Source organism: Balaenoptera physalus (assembly GCF_965194825.1).
Source record: "Balaenoptera physalus genome assembly, chromosome: 20".
NCBI classification, from domain to species: domain Eukaryota; kingdom Metazoa; phylum Chordata; class Mammalia; order Artiodactyla; family Balaenopteridae; genus Balaenoptera; species Balaenoptera physalus.
In genome coordinates, this window is record NC_138901.1 from 11021478 (window position 1) to 11040724 (window position 19247).

General features: G+C 51.5%; 1 protein-coding gene across 1 annotated transcript in view; it reads left to right on the plus strand.

The window, feature by feature from the left end:
• The first annotated feature begins 357 nt into the window (after nt 1-357).
• RNF213 (ring finger protein 213) overlaps nt 358-19247 on the plus strand; it is a 114241-nt gene continuing 95351 nt past the window's right edge. Inside the window, exons 1-4 of the mRNA XM_082441536.1 lie at nt 358-490; nt 2788-2929; nt 12642-12802; nt 17507-17656. Of these exons, the coding sequence (XP_082297662.1) occupies nt 2800-2929; nt 12642-12802; nt 17507-17656 (441 nt within the window). The 5' untranslated portion in view covers nt 358-490; nt 2788-2799. The remainder of the gene's footprint in view (nt 491-2787; nt 2930-12641; nt 12803-17506; nt 17657-19247) is intronic.

A 19247-nucleotide genomic window follows, 5' to 3' on the forward strand; every position in this document is an offset into this window, starting at 1 on the left:
GACCTCCACCTTGCATCTGAGTGGCTTGAAGCTCGGCTGAGTGACCAGCCTCGTGTCCTCGGGGCCCCTCCCGGGCTGGCCGCTGGCTCGCAAGGTCCTGGACACTGTCCAAGGGGCTGGGGCTGGACTGGGGATGCGCGCGCCCGGGCTCGGCCCACGGCGTGGGGGCCGCTGGGGTAGACCCACGTGCGAACCCCAGCCTCTGCCCGGCCGGAATCAGGGCCCCTCCGCCTCCCGCCCCGCGCGCGCAGCGGCAGGAGGCGCCTCCTCTGCGGCGGGCGACCTGGCCAGGCGCCGGGTCCACTGGGGGGCGCCACTCGACGGCCACACCCGAGCGAACCCTGCTGCGCCGGGCGAAGCGGGCGGAGGGGCAGGACCCAGGACGCCAGAAACGAAACCGCGCGGTCTGGCGGCGGTGTGGGCGCGGGAGCGGCGCAGGTGCGAGCTGGCGGGCAAGGCGGGGATTCGCAGTTGAGAGGCCCGGGCGCAGGTACACCAAACGCGGGTCTTGGCGGGCGGAGTGCCGATTTACAGGGAGGGATGCCGGGTCCCGTGAGTGCGGGGCGCAAGTTCCCGTGGGTACGGGCTGTCTCACGGGTCGGAGTGCGGGTCCCCTGGGTGCGAGAGGGTCCCACGGATCAGGGTCCCCGCCGGTCTGGGCCACGGTCGCGGAGGCGCGGCCCGAGGCGTTGTCGGGGAGCTCCGCTTGCGTCCTCATGCGCCGCGTCCGGCCGCCGTCCGCGCCGGGCCGCCCCTTCCTGCGGCGCTGAGTTTCGGTTTCGCCGCAGGTTCCCGGTCCAGCCACGCCTCGCGGCACCGTGCATACCCTGTTCTCCGGCCGCGCGCAGCAGGTGGGACTGGCGGAGGCAGCGCGCTTTCCCCGCGCCCCAGCTACATTCCCGGGGGCCCAGCCTCGGGTGCGGAGGACCCCCTGCGGGGAAGCGCCGGTCGGGTTTTGAATCCGAGAGCACTGCCCGGGGAGGGGGCGCGGCGGGGCCTGATAGCGGACCGGGACGGGCCGACCTGGGGGCCTCTACCGGGAACGGAATCCTTCACTTTCATTAATTGCAACAACGGAAAAGTGATGTTGCGAAAAATGCCCATATCTGTATTTCATGGTAACTTTTAGGAGAACGGCATCACTGCCCACATCACCGAGCCGCCCAGAGCGCAGGGTTCTCCCGACTTAGCAGAGGCTGCCTGTGGCCAGGGGCTAAAGGGCAGGTTGCCACCTCTCCGGTTTTGGCCTTGAGAGCCGCGAGTGGGACGCGGCCCTGGGGAGAAGAGAATGGGGGAGTGTGAGGATGGTGGGGGCCACCACCTGGTTCTCTTTGGTGGTGGTGGGCGGAATGTGGCTGGAAAAAAGGGGAAGAGAAAAGTCAGGAAGCTGATTGAATAGAGATGTGTTGGTGCCGCCCTCGCGTTTTCCCTTAGGCCCCTGGTGCTGGCGAGAAACAATAGGGCACTTGAGTGAGGAATTCTGATCCTTGCTGTGAGTTTTCTGGTCTGTGGGGAAGCAGAGCTTTGGAGAGAGGGGATACACCTTCGGAGAGAGGCCTGGGCCCTGGGGAGTCGTTGAGACTATTTTAGTGAGAGAGTACCCAGACGACAGTGGTGGTTGCTTTAGGGTGGTTGATTCGGGGGGCGTATGGAGGGGAGAGGGGAGAGGGGAGGTGGGGACCAGGGCCCTGAGGATAACTGCGCACACTGAGTGCTTTTGGTCAGGCCCTGCCCCCACCCCCACCAAGAGCCCACCATCAGGGAGACCAAGCTGGTGGTGGCAGAGGGGCACCCATGCTGCAGATGAAGTGAAAATGAGAATGGGATGCAGGCGCCGGTAGAAGGGCTGGGGCAGGGAGTCGCTGTTTGCTGAGGGCCCTTTGGGTGCCCTCCCAGCTGGGGAAGGAGCTGACTTGGCCACTGCTCCAGCAAAGTTCTTGGATCTGAAGCCAGCAGAAATGGGTGGCCGGTGGATCTTTGTTCCCCAAGAGCCAAGACACCTGTCTCCACTCTCACCGTGGATGCACTAGGTTGTCCCTGGAGGCTGGATATTCTCAGCCTGAGTCCTGGCCTTGGCATGACCCTGACCTTGGTTTGCTGCCAGTCCCACAGAAGGTGTTCTGAGGGCCAAATGGTCAATGAGAAGAGTGTAGGCTTAGCAGATGGCACTCCCCGTTATTAGGAATCTTGACCACTGGCCCCGTTATTAGGAATCCTGACTGCCAGCCGTATAGCCCTGGGCTGCCCTGTGCAGGCTGGTTCCTTTGGCAGGCTCTGACTCAGCCATTTGCTGCCAGCATTTCTGCAGTGAGGCACAGAGAGTCTGAGTCCCTTGCCTGGGGCACGCAGCAGGTATCCCCACCCCATGTCTTATCTCGGGTTTTGCACAAGCTGTGTCTCTGCTTGCTCCCCCACTACCCCCAGTCTCCACTCACTTGGCTCAGCTGACCTGGCTCCCAGTCTCAGCTGGGTGAGGAAATTTTTAGACTCACTGAGTGATGGGGAGTTCAGGAGGCTGGGAGGGGCAAGCCTGGTGGGGGCAGCAGAAAAGGAAGTGGGTGCTGGAGCCACTCGGGGTTCAGACCAGGAGGGAGTTGGAGGGGGAGGTTGGGATGAGGCAGGCTGGAGCGCCTCAGGGGCGGTGATCAGGCTGGTTTTCAGTTGAACAAGGAGAACTTCTAGGCCACTGCAATTTCACTTTCCCAGAAAATGAAACTGAAGCAAGGCTGTGGTCACATGACAGGTGGTGGGGTATAAAGCTGGCTGCCTCGGGACTCTTGCTTCCAGATCTGCAGAGGCATGCCAGACTCAGGAATTCCCCTCCCTGGAGGTATGGAGTGTCCTTCCTGCCGGCATATCTCCAAAGAGGAAGCCCCGAAGTTCTGCAGCCAGTGTGGACAGAAGCTGCTTCCCGCAGCCCCTGTACCAGGTAAGGCCCTGATGCGGCTGGGAGCCCAGTGGAGCTGGCGGTAGTGGGGCAGTCAGCTAAGTCCCACCTCCCTCCCTAGCAATGGAGACCTTGGTCAGCAGTCAACCCAGGCCAGCAGTGACGTCTTCTATGGCTAAAGAACTCTTTCTAGAAGAAGCACTTTTCTTAGAAATACAGTTTTATCTGGCCCTTTGCTGGAGGCATGTGTCACTTTTTACAGAATTTCAGTTTCATTTCTTGGAGAGAACTTGGGGTTTTCCTTCTCCCTTGGAAGTGGGAAGTGTTGGGCTGAGCTGAGCAGTGTTAGAGGATTTCAGAGGATGCTGCATAGTAGCGGTATCCTAGGCCCACTTGGTGGGGGAGGGGTCCCCACAGCTTGCATAGGCCCCTTCCTGGTGAGGGGCGGCCGGTAGGTGCATGAAGGTAGAACCGTGCCAGGTGGGCCTCACCTGCAGACTCTGGTCGGTCCTTGATTCTCTCGGTGTCCGGGACCTTGGACTGTCTCCCTGCCCCTCCTAGTACATACTAGGCATGCTCTGAGCGCAGGACTTTTGCACTGCCTTTTCCCTCTGCCTGGAACACACCTTTCCTCAGAGGGCAGCACATCTCCCCCATACCCTCCTTCCAGTCGTTGCTCAACTGTCTCCTTTTTTCTGGAGGCCCACTCTGACCATCCAGTTGAAAACTGTGCTCGCCCCTCCCCTTCACTCTGAATTGCACTTCCCCAGGCTCTTTGTCCTGGTAGCACTTGGACCATACCAGGGTGGGGCTTCAGAGACATTTGCTCTCCTTTTTTTTTTTTTTTAAAGAACCAGCTTTTAGTTTTATTGATCTTTGTTATTGTTTTCTTTGTTTCTATTTCATTTATTTCTGTTCTGATCTTTATGATTTCTTTCCTTCTGCTAACTTTGGGTTTTGTTTGTTCTTCTTTCTGTAGTTCCTTTAGGTGTAACGTTAGATTGTTTATTTGAGATTTTTCTTGTTTCTTGAGGTAGGCTTGTATAGCTATAAACTTCCCTCTTAGAACTGCTTTTGCTGCATTCCATAGGTTTTGGATCGTTGTGTTTTCATTATCATTTGTCTCTAGGTATTTTCCGATTTCCTGTTTGATTTCTTCAGTGATCTCTTGGTTATTTAGTAACGTATTGTTTAGCCTCCACGTGTTTGTGTTTTTTACTTTTTTTTCCCTGTAATTGATTTCTGATCTCATAGCGCTGTAGTCAGAAAAGATGCTTGGTATGATTTCAATTTGCTTAAATTTACTGAGGCTTGATTTGTGACCCAAGATGTGATCTATCATGGAGAATGTTCCGTGTGCACTTGAGAAGAAAGTGTAATCTGCTGTTTCTGGATAGAATGTCCTATAAATATCAATTAAATCCATCTGGTTTATTGTGTCATTTAAAGTTTCTGGTTCCTTATTTATTTTCATTTTGAATGATCTGTCCATTGGTGTAAGTGAGGTGTTAAAGTCCCCCACTATTATTGTGTTACTGTCAATTTCCTCTTTTATAGCTGTTAGCAGTTGCCTTATGTATTGAGGTGCTCCTACGTTGGGTGCATATATATTTATAATTGTTATATCTTCTTCTTGGATTGATCCCTTGATCATTATATAGTGTCCTTCTTTGTCTCTTGTAACATTCTTTATTTTAAAGTCTATTTTATCTGATATGAGTATTGCTACTCCAGCTTTCTTTTGATTTTCATTTGCATGGAATATCTTTTTCCATCCCCTCACTTTCAGTCTGTATGTGTTCCTAGGTCTGATGTGGGTCTCTTGTAGACAGCATATATATGGGTCCTGTTTTTGTATCCATTCAGCAAGCCTGTGTCTTTTCGTTGGAGTATTTAATCCATTCACGTTTAAGGTAATTATCGATGTGTATGTTCCTGTGACCATTTTCTTAATTGTTTTGGGTTTGTTTTTGTAGGTCCTTTTCTTCTCTTTTGTTTCCCACTTAGAGAAGTTCCTTTAGCATTTGTTGTAGAGCTGGTTTGGTGGTGCTGAATTTTCTTAGCTTTGTTTGTCTGTAAAGCTTTTGATTTCTCCATCGAATCTGAATGAAATCCTTGCTGGGTAGAGTAATCTTGGTTGTAGTTTCTTCCCTTTCATCACTTGAAGTATATCATGCCACTCCCTTCTGGCTTGTAGAGTTTCTGCTGAGAAATCAGCTGTTAACCTTATGGGAGTTCCCTTGTATGTTATTTGTCATTTTTCCCTTGCTGCTTTCAATAATTTTTCTTTGTCTTTAATTTTTGCCAATTTGATTACTATGTGTCTCAGTGTGTTTCTCCTTGGGTTTATCCTGTATGGGACTCGCTGTGCTTCCTGGACTTGGGTGGCTATTTCCTGTCCCATGTTAGGGAAGTTTTTGACTATAATCTCTTCAAATATTTTCTCGGGTCCTTTCTCTCTCTCTTCTCCTTCTGGGACCCCTATAATGCGAATGTTGTTGTATTTAATGTTGTCCCAGAGGTCTCTTAGGTGGTCTTCATTTCTTTTCATTCTTTTTTCTTTATTCTGTTCCGCAGCAGTGAATTCCACCATTCTGTCTTCCAGGTCACTTATCCATTCTTCTGCCTCAGTTATTCTGCTATTGATTCCTTCTAGTGTAGTTTTCATTTCAGTTATTGTATTGTTCATCTCTGTTTGTTTGCTCTTTAATTCTTCTAGGTCTTTGTTAATCATTTCTTGCATCTTCTCCATCTTTGCCTCCATTCTTTTTCCAAGGTCCCAGATCATCTTCACTATCATTATTCTGAATTCTTTTTCTGGAAGCTTGCCTATCTCCATTTCATTTAGTTGTTTTTCTGGGGTTTTATCTTGTTCCTTCATCTGGTACGTAGCCCTCTGCCTTTTCATCTTGTCTATCTTTCTGTGAATGTGGTTTTTGTTCCACAGGCTGCAGGATTATATTTCTTCTTGCTTCTGCTGTCTGCCCTCTGGTGGATGAGGCTATCTTGACATTTGCTCTCTTGTTCACTGCTTTATCCCAAGTCTCTTGTATGCTCCCTGGAACACAATAGGTACTCAATAAGTAATTGCTGAATGAACCAAAGAAGGTGCACTTTGAGGCAGGGATGAGATGGACACCCCCAGTTCTTTGATTGATCCTGTTTCTGCTGTATTTGTACAAAGTGCTCATGTTACAGATGCTTTCTTTGGACTGTAAGAGGTATGGAGAGGTGGCCACTTTTTGTTGTCAGTTTTTTATTGATTTTCTTTTGCTTCTAACCCTTCTGGAGGAGCTTGGTGGGCAGCTGAGTGTCCACTCTTATCATTGATTCCTGGTCCAGATAGTGAATCATAGCATGGCTGAGCTATTGGTGTCCAGGCAGAATTTCCCACCTGCCAGGGCTCCCCACCCTGGTCACTAGACTAGGTGGCCTTGGGAGGAGGGGTCTTTGGGACCTCAGAGACTAAAAACACAAATAAAACCAATCAGCTAACCTGTGATTTGCCTGATCCTGTGCTAAATATTGAGGGAGGAGCTATCATCAATCCCCATTTTAGAGATGTCAAGACTGAAGCACAGAGAGGTTAAGTAACTTGCCCAGAGTCACACAGCTAGCAACTGTCAGAGAAGGGATTTTTGAACTCAGGAGCCAGAACCAGTACCCTGGAAGGAAGCTGTGGTTGAGGTCTTACTGGCCTAGCATGGTCGGGGAGGAAGTTTTCCTCTACCCTTCTAGGTCCTTCTGGTTTGTCTAAGAATTAAATTGACAGACAGATTAACGGGAGAAAATCAGAACTTCATTTGAGTCTCATGTCCTGTGCCTGGCACCTGCTGAGACTGACCCTTTTGGGAGGGCCTCCAGGAAAGCTTGCTCTCCCCTGCCACCCTTTAATTTTGTGTGAGGGGCTTTCCCAGGGCTGCTGAGAGCAACTGATGTGTTTTCCAACAGAACAGGGAAAAAAGCCTTGTCTGAGAACCCTGGTCACCTTCTAGTGTCCTGCCTGTCCAGGCAGGTAGGGAGAGCAGGCAAGGCAGCTGTCCACCTCGGCCTGGTCAGAGGTCACTCCAGGGCCCCCAACCGTTAGTAGGGCAAGGTCACTACCAAGATGGACAGCCCATGCCTCTGAGATGCTTGGCGTCTCTGCCAGCTCCAGGGGCAAAGGCTTTGAGAGCTGTTGGGGGTTTGCTGGCTTCTGGGCTGCCTGCTTATCCTCTGTGAGCACAATGAGTGCTGGACAGGGCCATTGTCCTTAGGGCTGGCTTGCTGGGGGCGGTCCCTTACCCGTCACTGGGAGTCGGGGGTAGGGACCAGGCCCTGGTCACTCAGTGTGGGTCACACGATAGGGCTGAGGACCCAGGTGTTGAATGGTGAGTCCTGCCTCTGACCCACACCCACTTCCTGCCTACCGATTTCTCTGCTTACTCACACGCCAGCCAAGCCTCTATTTTTACAGGAATGGAAACTGAAACCAAAATGTTGGGAGGCTTGGGTGAGCTGCAAAAGGAGTTATCTCCACCTTTCAGCCACTTGTAGCTCTGCCAGGCCGCCCGGCCTCTAAGCCCTGGGCATCCTGGATGCTGGGCTCCCTCTGGTGCTGCAGGTGGGGCCCGTTCCTCTGGAACTTGGGCAAGGTTGGGATCCATGGAGCCAGGAGAGGCTGCAGTGCAGGTGCCAGAGGTGCCAGGACACTTGGGTCTGGGCGGTGGGGGGAGTGGGAGGCCACGCAGATAAAGGCGTGAAAGGGGAGTGTGTGGAGAGTTCCAGGCCACCCTGGGCATAGGTGGAGGGCGACCGGCTTTGCCAGGGGTGATGTTGGTGCAGTCTGATGGTAGAGCAGGATGATGTTCATCTGGTCCGATGGTGGAGGGTTTCCAATGCCAGTAGGTTCAGCGGGGCAGGGGGTAGGGGGTGGTCAGGAGCCCCTCCCCCACCCCAAGTCACCCCTGTTCTGGTAGGTGCCCCAGGGAATCCAGGTGGGACTTCCTCCTTGATTTCTAGAAGGTTATTTTGGTGGGGGGGAGTTCTGGGAAATGCATTTTTTCTTTTGTTTTCTGCATTTCCAAGTTTTTCTTGTCGATGGTTTTTTTTTTTTTAATTTTTAAATTTTATTTATTTATTTTTGGCTGTGTTGGGTCTTCATTGCTGCACGCTGACTTTCTCTAGTTGCGGCCAGTGGGGGCTACTCTTTGTTACGGTGCGCGGGCTTCTCATTGCAGTGGCTTCTCTTATTGCAGAGCATGGGCTCTAGGCACACACGGGCTTCAGTAGCTGTGGCACGTGTGCTCAGTAGTTGTGGCTCGCGGGCTGTAGAGCACAGGCTCAGTAGTTGTGGCGCACGGGCTTGGTTGATCTGTGGCATGTGGGATCTTCCTGGACCAGGGCTTGAACGCGTGTCCCCTGCATTGGCAGGTGGATTCTTAACCACTGCGCCACCAGGGAAGCCCCGTCGCTGTTTTTATAATGGAAAAAAGTAAGATAAGCAGGCTGAGACCCCTTAGGAGTCCAGGAGGGGCTGGGGGCCGCTGGGGGAGCTCTGGAGGCAGCTGCGGTGGGCGAGGGGTGGCCCCAGGGTTTGAATGTAGCTGTGGAGGCCTCACTGGTCAGGGAAAGAGCTGCCCGCCTGCCAGCACTTGTGGGTCCACTGATGCGGCCACTTGGTTTCTGTGGCTGCCTGCACTGGCCTTCGAGTTTGTGCTGCAGGGAAGGATAACATTTCCCTCCTCCCTCCTAAATTCTTTAGCTGGTCTAACAATTAAATTGATAAGAGACAGATTAACATTTCAAGTGTACGGGAGCCCCATAAAAATAGGAGACCCAAAAGGCAGCCAGGTAATTGAAGCTTCTGTAACACCCTTACTTAAGGAGAGGGGTAGGATCTGGGGCTGCAGAGAGGAGGGCTTTTCACAGGAAGGCAGAGGAGAAGTTTGGAAAATAGAGGTTGCTCTATTATGCAGATAAGTTTTTTGGTAAAATGGTAACTATAGTAATGGCTCTCTTCCTGGTATAGACCAGGGTATAGACCTAATTTAGGTATAGACCTAAATTTTCTGTTGTAAATTTAGGCCGTTGAGGGAGAGGCCAAGAGCTTTTCTTGAATCTGCTTAGTTTTAATTGTCTTTAGCACAAAATAATCCTCGTGCCAAAGTGACATATTTGGCGTGGGAAATTCTGCTCCCCTTCAATGCCCACCGCACCTGACCCAGGGACTGCCTGGTGGTGGGAGGAGTGCGTGGGCTGAGAGAGTTGCGTTGTTCTATGTGGTGGTTTTAATTTTTTAATATTGTGATAAAATATTTAAAACAAATGATGGAAGAGATTTTCACAAACTGAAGTATGGGGAAGTCGTTTGGGCTTATACATGATTCAGCCTGAACTTTGTGTGAACTGGAACAGCCTGACTCACGGCCTGTCAAACATACCTCACACATGTGCTTTAACCATTAGCGACTCCACTTTGAAGATAAGGATAAATGCCTCCCTTGCTGTGGCGCCCACATCAGCACCCCCCCAAATTTAAGGTTCACTTCCCAGACACCGGGGTCATAGTGACTTGCAGTGTACGTGCTAATCTGCTTCATCTGAAACTTTGAAAGGATGTACCCCTGTCATGTTTGGTGTGTGTTCTTTGTTCTGACAAGATATAAAACTGCTGAAAACCATGCTTCAATGGAGCAGTTCCTCAGAACTACTGAGAGGCTGCCTCCTGGGCTATAGTCCTCAGTTTTGGTCAGATAAAACTCTCTTCTGTTCCATATTATAGATTGATTATTGATTATTTGCACTGACACACAAAATTTACCATTTTAACCACGTTTACGTGGACAGTTCAGTGGCATTAGGCACATTCACAATGTTGTAAAACCATCACCACCATCCATCTCCAGAACTTCTTCCTCTTTTCAAACTGAAACTGTCCCTATTAGACACTAACTGTCCCTCCCCCTCCCCCAACCCCTGGCATCTGCCATCCTACTTTCTGTCTCTATGACTTCTACTGCTCTAGGGACCTCATATAAAAGCTTGAGGCATGCAGTACTTTCTTTAACCTTCAGGACAAGGCAGCTGCAGCCCCTGTTTTCCAGCTGAGGGAGGGGTGGGGATTGCTGTGGGTGGCAGACCCAGAGCTGCTGTCAGGGCTCATTTGGGAGCCTAGGCGTGGAGCCTGTGCAGCTGACTGATTCAGGTTGAACTAATTTTGTAGCAGTGATTTGGGGTTGCCTGTGAGATCCCTGCCCTTCTCTCCTATTCATGTGCTAATCAGCCATTGACTGGATTTGGGGATCTGTCTGAAGGGGAGCTCAGACCCTCTTAGCCCTCTCTGGATACCTGTGTGTCTGTTACCTGCAGGCACACCTGTCTGCAGGGGCGCTGCAATGGGAGGTCACGCTGCCCAGCGTGCATGTACCTAGTGAGCCCATGCTTCATGGGGCAGGGACAGGAATTTGCTCTGATTCAGCCACAGTCCTGGGGGAAGGATCATGGCCCTAGCTCTGTCCCTGGGGCCTATCCTGGCCTCTGAGCCTGGGTTCAAACCCTGCTCGCCCCCTTGCCAGCTGGGGGCCTGAGCAAGTCACAGCGTGGCTGTGAGTACTTGATGGGTTAGCATGCAGGGTATCCAGTAGGTGCTAGTTAAGTTTTGCTCCTACTGAGTCCTGCTAGTTTCTTGTTTATTTTGATAATTGTAGACGAAGTACATGCTGGTGCGAATGACCTGCATGTTACAGGAGGATATAAAAAATGGTAAAGCCCCCTCAGCTTACCCCCAGCCCAGGCCCTTCACACCCCCCATCAACACAACACCATTAACTGTTTGGTGTATCGCCTTCCAGATGTTTCCTCCGCGTGGAAACATGCACACACGCACGTGCGTTTCTATAAGCTGGTGCACTCTGCTTCCCTCATGTGGCACCGCTCTGTGGCCTCTAGTTGAGACCGGTCTCAGCTCTGCCACGCAGCAGCCAGCCCCGTCCTGGACTCCTGTTCTTTTGCCACAGATGCACAGGGTTGGGCTGGATCCTTGCACGGGATCTGCCCCGAGGCCAGTCTGTCTGGAGGGCAAGCTCCAAGGAGCGGCCTGCTGGCCCCAAGGGCCGGTGCATTTACAATGGAAACCTTCAAAACCCCCCACACAAGGCTTCTTCCGGCCCTTCTTGTCTGCAGGGTCTTCAAGGTTTCATTTCCAACCATACCCTATCTAGGTTTGGGCCAGTCAGATGGGTAGAAACGGGTACCTCTTGGGTTCCACTGTCACTTCCTTCATTGGTAGGGAAACTAAGTGTCTTTTCAAGGGTTAAGAGCTCACTTATAATTCTTTTTCTTTGAACTGCCTCTTTTCTTTTGGGAAGATCCTTTTCTTCCTTTTTTAGGTTATTCTTATTGATTTTCACAGTCACTGGGGCTGTTTATATTGGAGGCAACTAGAAACCCAGCTCCCTGCTTCCTCGGCGGGAGGAGTACGCTGGGCCGCACACGCTCGTGTCCAGACCGAGGGGGTCAGATCTACACACAGCTCTGCATCTTTCTCAGGTCCCGACAGCCCCGCTTTGTCCTTATGCTGCTGCCCTCATGGAGGCAGACTGGTCGTTTCCAAGCATAGGGTCTGTTTGTCTGACTGGGAAGAAGGAGTTGATGAGTTCGAAACCCCAGTAACCAGCCCTGGACCCCTGCTATACTTCTGCCAATCACTGGGGCCACGGAAATGCCAGGTTCTGATTGGATCAGGCTAATGGGGGGCCACCCCCCGCAGTGGAGGCTGGGGGAAGAGAGAGGAGGTCAGGACGCCCACAGTTTATCATCAAAGGACAGTGGCCCCGGGCTGTCGTGTGTTACAAATACTTTCCCAGCTTTATTTAGTTCTTTGGCCTTAAGGTTCAGAGTGTGTTTGTAGATGTTTAATGTATTTGTTAGAAATTCTGATTCCCGTTAATTGAAATCATCCAGCGAAGGCTCCTGAGGGGCTTTTGTTCCGGGCGCTGGGGACTCCAAGAACAAGGCCACTGGTCCCTGCCTTCCAGAACTTACAGAGGAGGAGGGCAGTGATACGACAGGGCACCGGGAGAGGGGAGTGGAAGGCGCTTTTGGAAGGTTCACCCCCCTCCCCGCATGGGCCTGGGGCCTTGGGGATCAGTCTAAGGGAGGCTTCCTGGCAGAAAACCATCTGGAGTGTGTGTGTCTTGGCGGGTGGTGGGGGGCATCAAGACCCAGGTTTGAAAATAGGATCCCTGAAGGATTCAGTGTGTGGGTCACTGTATCAGGCTCTTGGTGCTGTGGGTGACAGCTCTGAACGGGTGTGATTTTGGCGGCAGACCAACCCCCAGGACACACGGATGGATGAGTGCAGGGAGGTGTTGGGAGACCCCTGGGCCCTGCTGGGAGAGGGGCTGGGAAGGGGGAGCCCGCCCCTGGGGAGAGAGGGGGGCTGCTTTTGGGAGGGAGGGCCGGGCGGCAGTCCCGGTTTGGAGCTCTGTAGAGTTTGAGGTGTCGCTGAGACATCAGGGTCTGGTGCTGTACTGATGCAGACACCGGGAGGAGCTGGACTGTGGTCTCTTGCTCGGCTGGGGCCGGGCTCCCGGGTCCCTTTCGCCCACCAGACAGCAGAAATTGTACCAGGCTTGCCTCACCACACGCAGGGCAGGACCTCGAGTGGGGAGAGGGCTAATCTTGGACAACGCTCGCGGGAGGAGTCCAAGTTTTCCTTTGTGACGTTCACTTGTTTTTCCGAGATGTGACCCATGTGCATCTGCCTTTGTAGATTCTGAGAACAACCTCGAGGCGACATCGGCCCCGGAGGGAGAAATGGAGTGTGGACAAGAGCTGAGGGAGGACAGCAGCCCTATCTTGTCCCTGGGCTCAGGTGATTGGCAAGAAAACCCAGATGAGCCCTGTTCGGACGCCTCCTGGCAAATCCAGAGAGTGAGTGCCTGGCCCCTGGGGAAGTGGGTCTGGGAGGAGTGGTTCTGCCCATCCACCTGCTCTGCAAGGACGCTGCTTCCTGCTGTGGTTTCATCAGTGGCTGAACAAGGTCCCACATGTCCCCACAGCATCCTCTCCAGTACAACCTTATTACTCTGATGCCCAGCCCGTTGGCCCCTGCATGCTGGGCTGTGCCGGAGCCACCCCTTCTGTGCCTGATTCATCGCAGGGTCTCTGGTTTCCCATCCCCCTTCCTTTTCCTCCCACCATACCCAGCACATCGTGTCTCCCAGACGCTGTGCTTGGGCTGGGTCTGGGTGCCTGAGCTTCTGCCACGTGGGTATCTGGCTCTTCTCTGGGCGTTTTGCATGGACCAGGCAGTCCCTAAGGTGCCTCCAGGCTCTGAGGCAAGGGGGGTGCTTGGGAAATGCCACCATTTACCCAGACGTTCTTCCTCGAAGGGGAAGCCAAGCCATCTGGTCTCCCTGTAAGTGTCAGACCCCGAGAGAGCGTCTCCTGAGTAAGTGATCAGGCTGTAGCCCAGGCGAGGCTTGCAGAGAGTTACCTGGACATATTCAGGGAGAATGATGGGGGAGAGCTCCCCACGCTGAAGTCTAGCCTGTCCAGACCCAGACAGCCGGGTCTGTTCCCAGGTTTCTTACTGAGAGGGACATTGTCTCTCTGCCTGGTAGGGGCTGGTTTCTTGTCTGGTCCTCAGTTGTTCTTTGTGGTCAGACAGTGTGGGAGGTGCTGCAGCTGGCAGTGTTGCAGCCCTTTGTGAGTGTGTGTGTGCATGCATGTGTGAGCAAATGTGTGTACATAGTATATGTGTGTGCACTCGTATGAGAATGTGTGTGTGGTATATGCGTGTGTGTGTGTGTGTGTGTGTGTGTGAGAGTGTGTGTGGTAGTTGTGATGTGTATATGTGAGTGTATCCTTCCCCTTGGACAGTAATCCTGTCCAAAGCAGGATGGCCAGCTCCCATCCTGGGCCACGTGGGACACTGAAATTTGAGATAAACTCTTTTTTTTTTTAAATAAATTTATTTATTTATTTATTTATTTTTGGCTGCATTGGGTCTTCGTTGCTGCGTGCAGACATTCTCTAGTTGCAGTGAGTGGGGGCTTCTCTTTGTTGTGGTGTGTGGGCTTCTCATTGCAGTGGTTTCTCTTGTGGAGCATGGGCTCTAGGCATGGGGGCTTCAGTAGTTGTGGCGCACAGGCTCAGTAGTTGTGGCATGTGGGCTCTAGAGTGCAGGCTCAGCAGTTGTGGCGCACGGGCTTAGTTGCTCCATGGCATGTGGGATCTTCCCAGACCAGGGTTCGAACCTGTGTCCCCTGCATTGGCAGGTGTATTCTTAACCACTGTGCCACCAGGGATGTCCCTTGGGTACACTCTTAAAGTGAGTATCAAGGAACACACACCATTAGGAAGTAAGTGTATGACACTGTGATTGAAGATGGTATTGAGCCCAGCAGGATTAGGGCTTTTTTTTTTAACCTTGACTGAGTAAGTTTAAGCTTCTCTTGGAAGAAAAAATGAGCAAGAATAACCAAGAAAATTTTTAAAAAGAAAAGCCTTGAGTGGGACTTGATGTATTAGATGAACAAAAACATGTTTCAAAGCCAGTCATTAAAACAGTGACTCTTGGGAGGAGTCAATGTACCAGAATAGCTAACCCAGAAACAGACCCTACTGTGTATAAAAACAGTTGGAGAAAATATACGTAAATATTTATCTGACCCATGGATGGGGAAAGATTTTCTAGTAATTAAAGCAAAGGTGAAAAATACAAATAAAAGATTGGTATATGTGACTCCAGAAAAAGTCTTAAAAGAATTAAAAATCTCATATCATGAGTACAAATGAAGGGCAAACAGTTTAGGAAAAATATGTATTTACATATTTGTGTGTACATAAAAAGATTTGTATTTACATAACATTTTTTTTAGCAAAGAGTGAGTTGCCTCAATATGTCAAAAGCTCTTAGAAATCAAGTAGGAAACAGTAACCAACCCAATAGAAAGATGGGCCAACAATAGATATAGTCCACAATAGAGAAGATAGAAATGGCCATTAAACGTATAACTGTCCCACCTCTGAATCAAACACTCAAAAGAGCTGCAGGGTTTTATATTAAACCTATCAAACTAACAAACTGACTAAAAGTCAGCATTTGCAGCGATGGGGCAGTTTTCTCCCTGTAGGTGAGAGTAATGTGGTGGGACCCCCTGTGAGGCAGGTGCCCTTTGACCTGCTCTTCTGCTTCTCTACTGTCATTGTCAGAAAATAACCTCAGGCATGTGAGAGTTCATTTGAGGATTTTATCACAGCCTTAGTGTTTTATGGCCAAATGTTGGAGTTCACCTGAATATTCCACCCTGGGGAGTGTCACTTGTATCATCCTTACGGCAGAAAGTACTGTGGCTTCCAACTGTTATTTCTGTCAAAGATTAAAGATATGAGGGAATTCTTGTAATCAAATCCGATAGATAAATAAAAAGATAAAGAACAACGTATAGTAGAGTGATATCAGCAAAAATGGCAGAGAAGGGAACTCCGAGGGCCTGTCCCCTCAGAGAAACACCCCAATAAGTGAGAACTGTAAGAATAAATTTTACTGGAACTCTGGAAAATAGTCTGAGGTTTGCAGTAACCAAGTGAGCGCAGAATCAAGAAAAAGGGGCTTAACCTGGTAAGAGAGCTTTGTGGTGCCGTAGCTCAACCTTAACTCAGCCATGCCCTCCTCTCCCACGTGCTGGTGATCTGAGGATGACAGCCTCGTTCTGATGTTCTGCTGTGGGCTCCCCGTTCCGGAGGGGGCCGAGCAGACCTGTCCCCAAGGAAGTATGTTGTGACCTGTCTGGGAGTTCCCAGAAGGAATAACACAGGGCACTTGCCTTTTTTACACGTTACTTGGAACTAACTCTCTAAGGGTGGAAAAGCAGCTGTGCAGAGGGTGTTCCTCAAAAGCACTGAAGGCAGATGGAAAGGTGCTACCTGCGCTCCCCCAACCCCAGGTGGAAGGTTCCAGCTGGGGTCACCAGCAGATGTGCCAGAAGCCTGGGGTGAAAAGCCTGAGAAGGTTCCTCTGGGGAATAAGATTTTGAAACAGCTCCCAGGATTGGTGAGGAATCTGGAAAAAGCCACGCAAGTGCCCGGAGCTCCCCCAGGGGCTGGGTACGGGGTTCCTCCTGGTAGGACGAGAATGATTGAGTTACATGGAAGCGATGGTCACACTGTACTAAATGCCACTGAGTTGTGCACTTTAAAGTGGTTAACTTTAGGTTATGTTATGATCTTCACCTCAATATAAGAAAACTGTGTAATATTGTCATAGAAGGGGATTTAAAAACAAAAGCCTGGATGCACACTTACCCGTACAGGAGAGGAAGCCAGATGCGGTGAACACGGGAACGCTGGGGGGTGGTCTGGTGATTAGCTCCTGAGGGCTTCTGTGACTGTTGCCAGTCCCTGCAGTGACCTTACATAATCCTAGTAGACAGTGGTGTGTGCGTGGTCGGAAGGGCCTGCAGGCGAGGCCGTGATGTTCTAACAGTGGTGGGATGACATGCAGGGGCCCAAGGGAAATGGCCAGAACCAGGACCCGGACCACTTGGCCTCATCCCCAGCCGCTGAGTGAGTGGGCCCTTCACCCGGCTGTCGTGCGGTGGGTGCAGGGGTGTTGGGGTTACGGGCCGTGGGGAGCTCCTGTCCCTACCTGCCCTTCCTGTGGTGGCCCTTTGGTGCTGACTGACCGGGCGGCTTTGCTGGTTCTTGCTTCCAAATGGATTCGTTCTCCCCCTGGGACAGCTTCCCCCGCCCTGTGAGGAAGAGGGGCACCGGATGGAGCCCGGAGAGTTGGGTTGAAGGTGCCTCCTGACCCTGTGGTTGCTTCCAGTGTCGCCTCGGTCCTGTCGTCGGCTTCCTTCTGGGAGGGGATGGAGCCAGCCTGGGTACCTGGCGCTGACTGGGGTGGGCTTTGCGCCTGGGCCACCCACGTGCTCTGACCCGTCTCACCCACTGGGCCTTTCCAGGTGCCCCTCGGAGAACTCCCCTTCCCTTTCCACGCTGACTGCCTGCCCTCCCCAACACTCAGTCAGAGGCTCGTGGTCTTTCCCTTTGTCCGTCCCTGAGGACAGTGCCAGCCATGAGGCCCCCATGTGGGAGGCCCAGGTACCCTCCCCTGACCTGCACCCAAGGAGGATGGCACAGGGCTGGCTCTGTGCTGCCTGGGGTGTGCCATCCGGAGGGGTTGGGCACTGCCCTGCGTGCCCCCGTCCCCGAGAGCCCCCTCGAGGCCTGGCCTCAGGTGCTGGGCTGCCTGCTCCTCCAGGAGTGTCCCCGCAGCTGCATCTGTGTGGAAGCACCGGCCTAGGCATTGTGATGGAGCTTAGGGAACCAGGGCCTGGGCCTGTTTGCATGGGAGGTCCAGTGTGCCAAGGCTTGCAGGCACCAGCTCTAGCATGGGGCAGCTCGCCTGCATGGATTTGCTCTGCCTGCCACCTGCAGGACCCTTTCTTGGGTTCCCTATACCCGGGACCCTGTGCCTGCTGAGCCTGGACACCCCGGGGGCTGGGGGGCTGGCTCAGTCCTCACTCGAGAGCATCTCTCTGCCCGGGCCTGAGTTAGGGGTCCCTTAGGTCCTGATGGAGCGGTGCCTGTGGTCACCCTGTCCTGTCTGAAGGGGTCATGTTTCAACAGGGAGTTGCGTCAGAGGGTTTTGTAGATGCGGCAGACGGCGCATCCACATCCGATGAGCTGGAGGCTGCTAGTTACCCTGCCTGCAAAAGAAGAAAAGAGGATGCAACCCCGTTTGAAGTCCCTGACGCGTGCTCTCCAGACTCTGAGCAGGTAGTTTGCATAAATAGTGGCACACGATGCCTCCCGCCAAGGCTTGCATGAAACTGAGCCCCACACCTTCTCTGATGCTGAGGATAGCTGGTGGGGAGGCGCTTTTCACTCCTACCTGGGCTGGTCTAGGAAGGAGCCATGCCTTTAGGTGTCAGCTCTTGTGACTCTGAGGATGTTCTGCTAACATTGAATTTCAGCTTTATTGTATGTGGCCCCCTACCCCGCTTTTCCATCCATCTTTTAATTTCTTGTGCAGCTATCTTCTTTGGTTCATGGGAAAACTTACCCCGAAAGCTCCACAGGCCATACAGATTCTCTTCATGGAAAAGAGCAGGGGGGGCTGGGTTTTCCGTGGGAGCTGGGACCAGGCTGGTGGGGGTCAAAGGCCGAGCCTCTGCTGGGGCTTAGAGAAAACCCCCAGTCCCTGCAGCTGCCAGCACCTGAGGTTATGGGCTCATGTTCTGAACCCCAGTTGTGCAGAGGAAGCCTGCTAAATTTAGTCTCTGGTTTCTGGAAGTTCAAATCCTGACTTCTTTCATTTTCTATAGCATCTGTGAGTCTTGTGGATTTCACTAATAATATCAAAAGTGAAACTAGCTAATATATGTAATGGAAGTATTTTTGCTTATGAGGAAAAGCAGTGAGGCTTCAGACATTGAAGAGTGATGTTTGTGGTGTTTAACTATCAGTCTTTTACAGAGTGGTGACTTTTTTCCTGAGTAAGATGGCCATTGATTCATTTAACAAAGATTTATTTGAGCAGCTGCTGCGTGTGGGGCACTGGGTGCTCGGTGTGAGGGGGAAGCCTGTAAACCAGGTGTGGTCTTGCCTCTGGGCTTGGGTCTGTTGGTTAGTTAAGAACGGAAGCACCTTGGGAATTCCCTGGAGATCTAGTGGTTAGGACTTGGTGCTTTCACCTCCTGGGGCCGGACTTCAATCCCTGGTTGGGGAACTGAGATCCCACAAGCCATGTGGCACAGCCAAAAACAAAAACAAAAAAAGCAAAAGCACCTTGTAAATACAGCGGACATCAGGGTGCGAGCACTAACAGAAAATGGGGGTGGGGGTGGGTGGAGAACCCCTTCATGATCTACACAAACAGGAAAACCAAACTGCAAATAGATTTTCCCAGAAGGAAGGTTTAATATCGTAAAGATGTCAGTTCTCTCCTCAGATGTATACATCCAATTAGCCAGTTAATGTGTAAAAGTAGTATTGTTCCCAGTGGGTTTGTTTTTGTTTTTGTTTTTGTTTTGAAATAGATAAAAGACTCTAAAGTCCATCTAGAGTATAAATTGGCAAGAGTTCCTATAAAGAATGTAGAAAAGTAGAACAATAAATGGGAGATTTGACATCAAAATGTATCATAAGCTATAAACATAGCAATATAACATCCTAATGGAGTAACAGAGACCCATCAGGGAGGGTTGACATAGAACATCCAGATGCAGATGTGAGCATTTATGGCAGTTGAGCACGTGCTAAAGGTGGCATCATGTATCACAGAGTGAAGTTGTGTTAAGTAAGGGGTGTTTGAACCGTGGCTAACCATTTGGAAAAAACGGTTCTTTACTCATACTAAACACTAAAA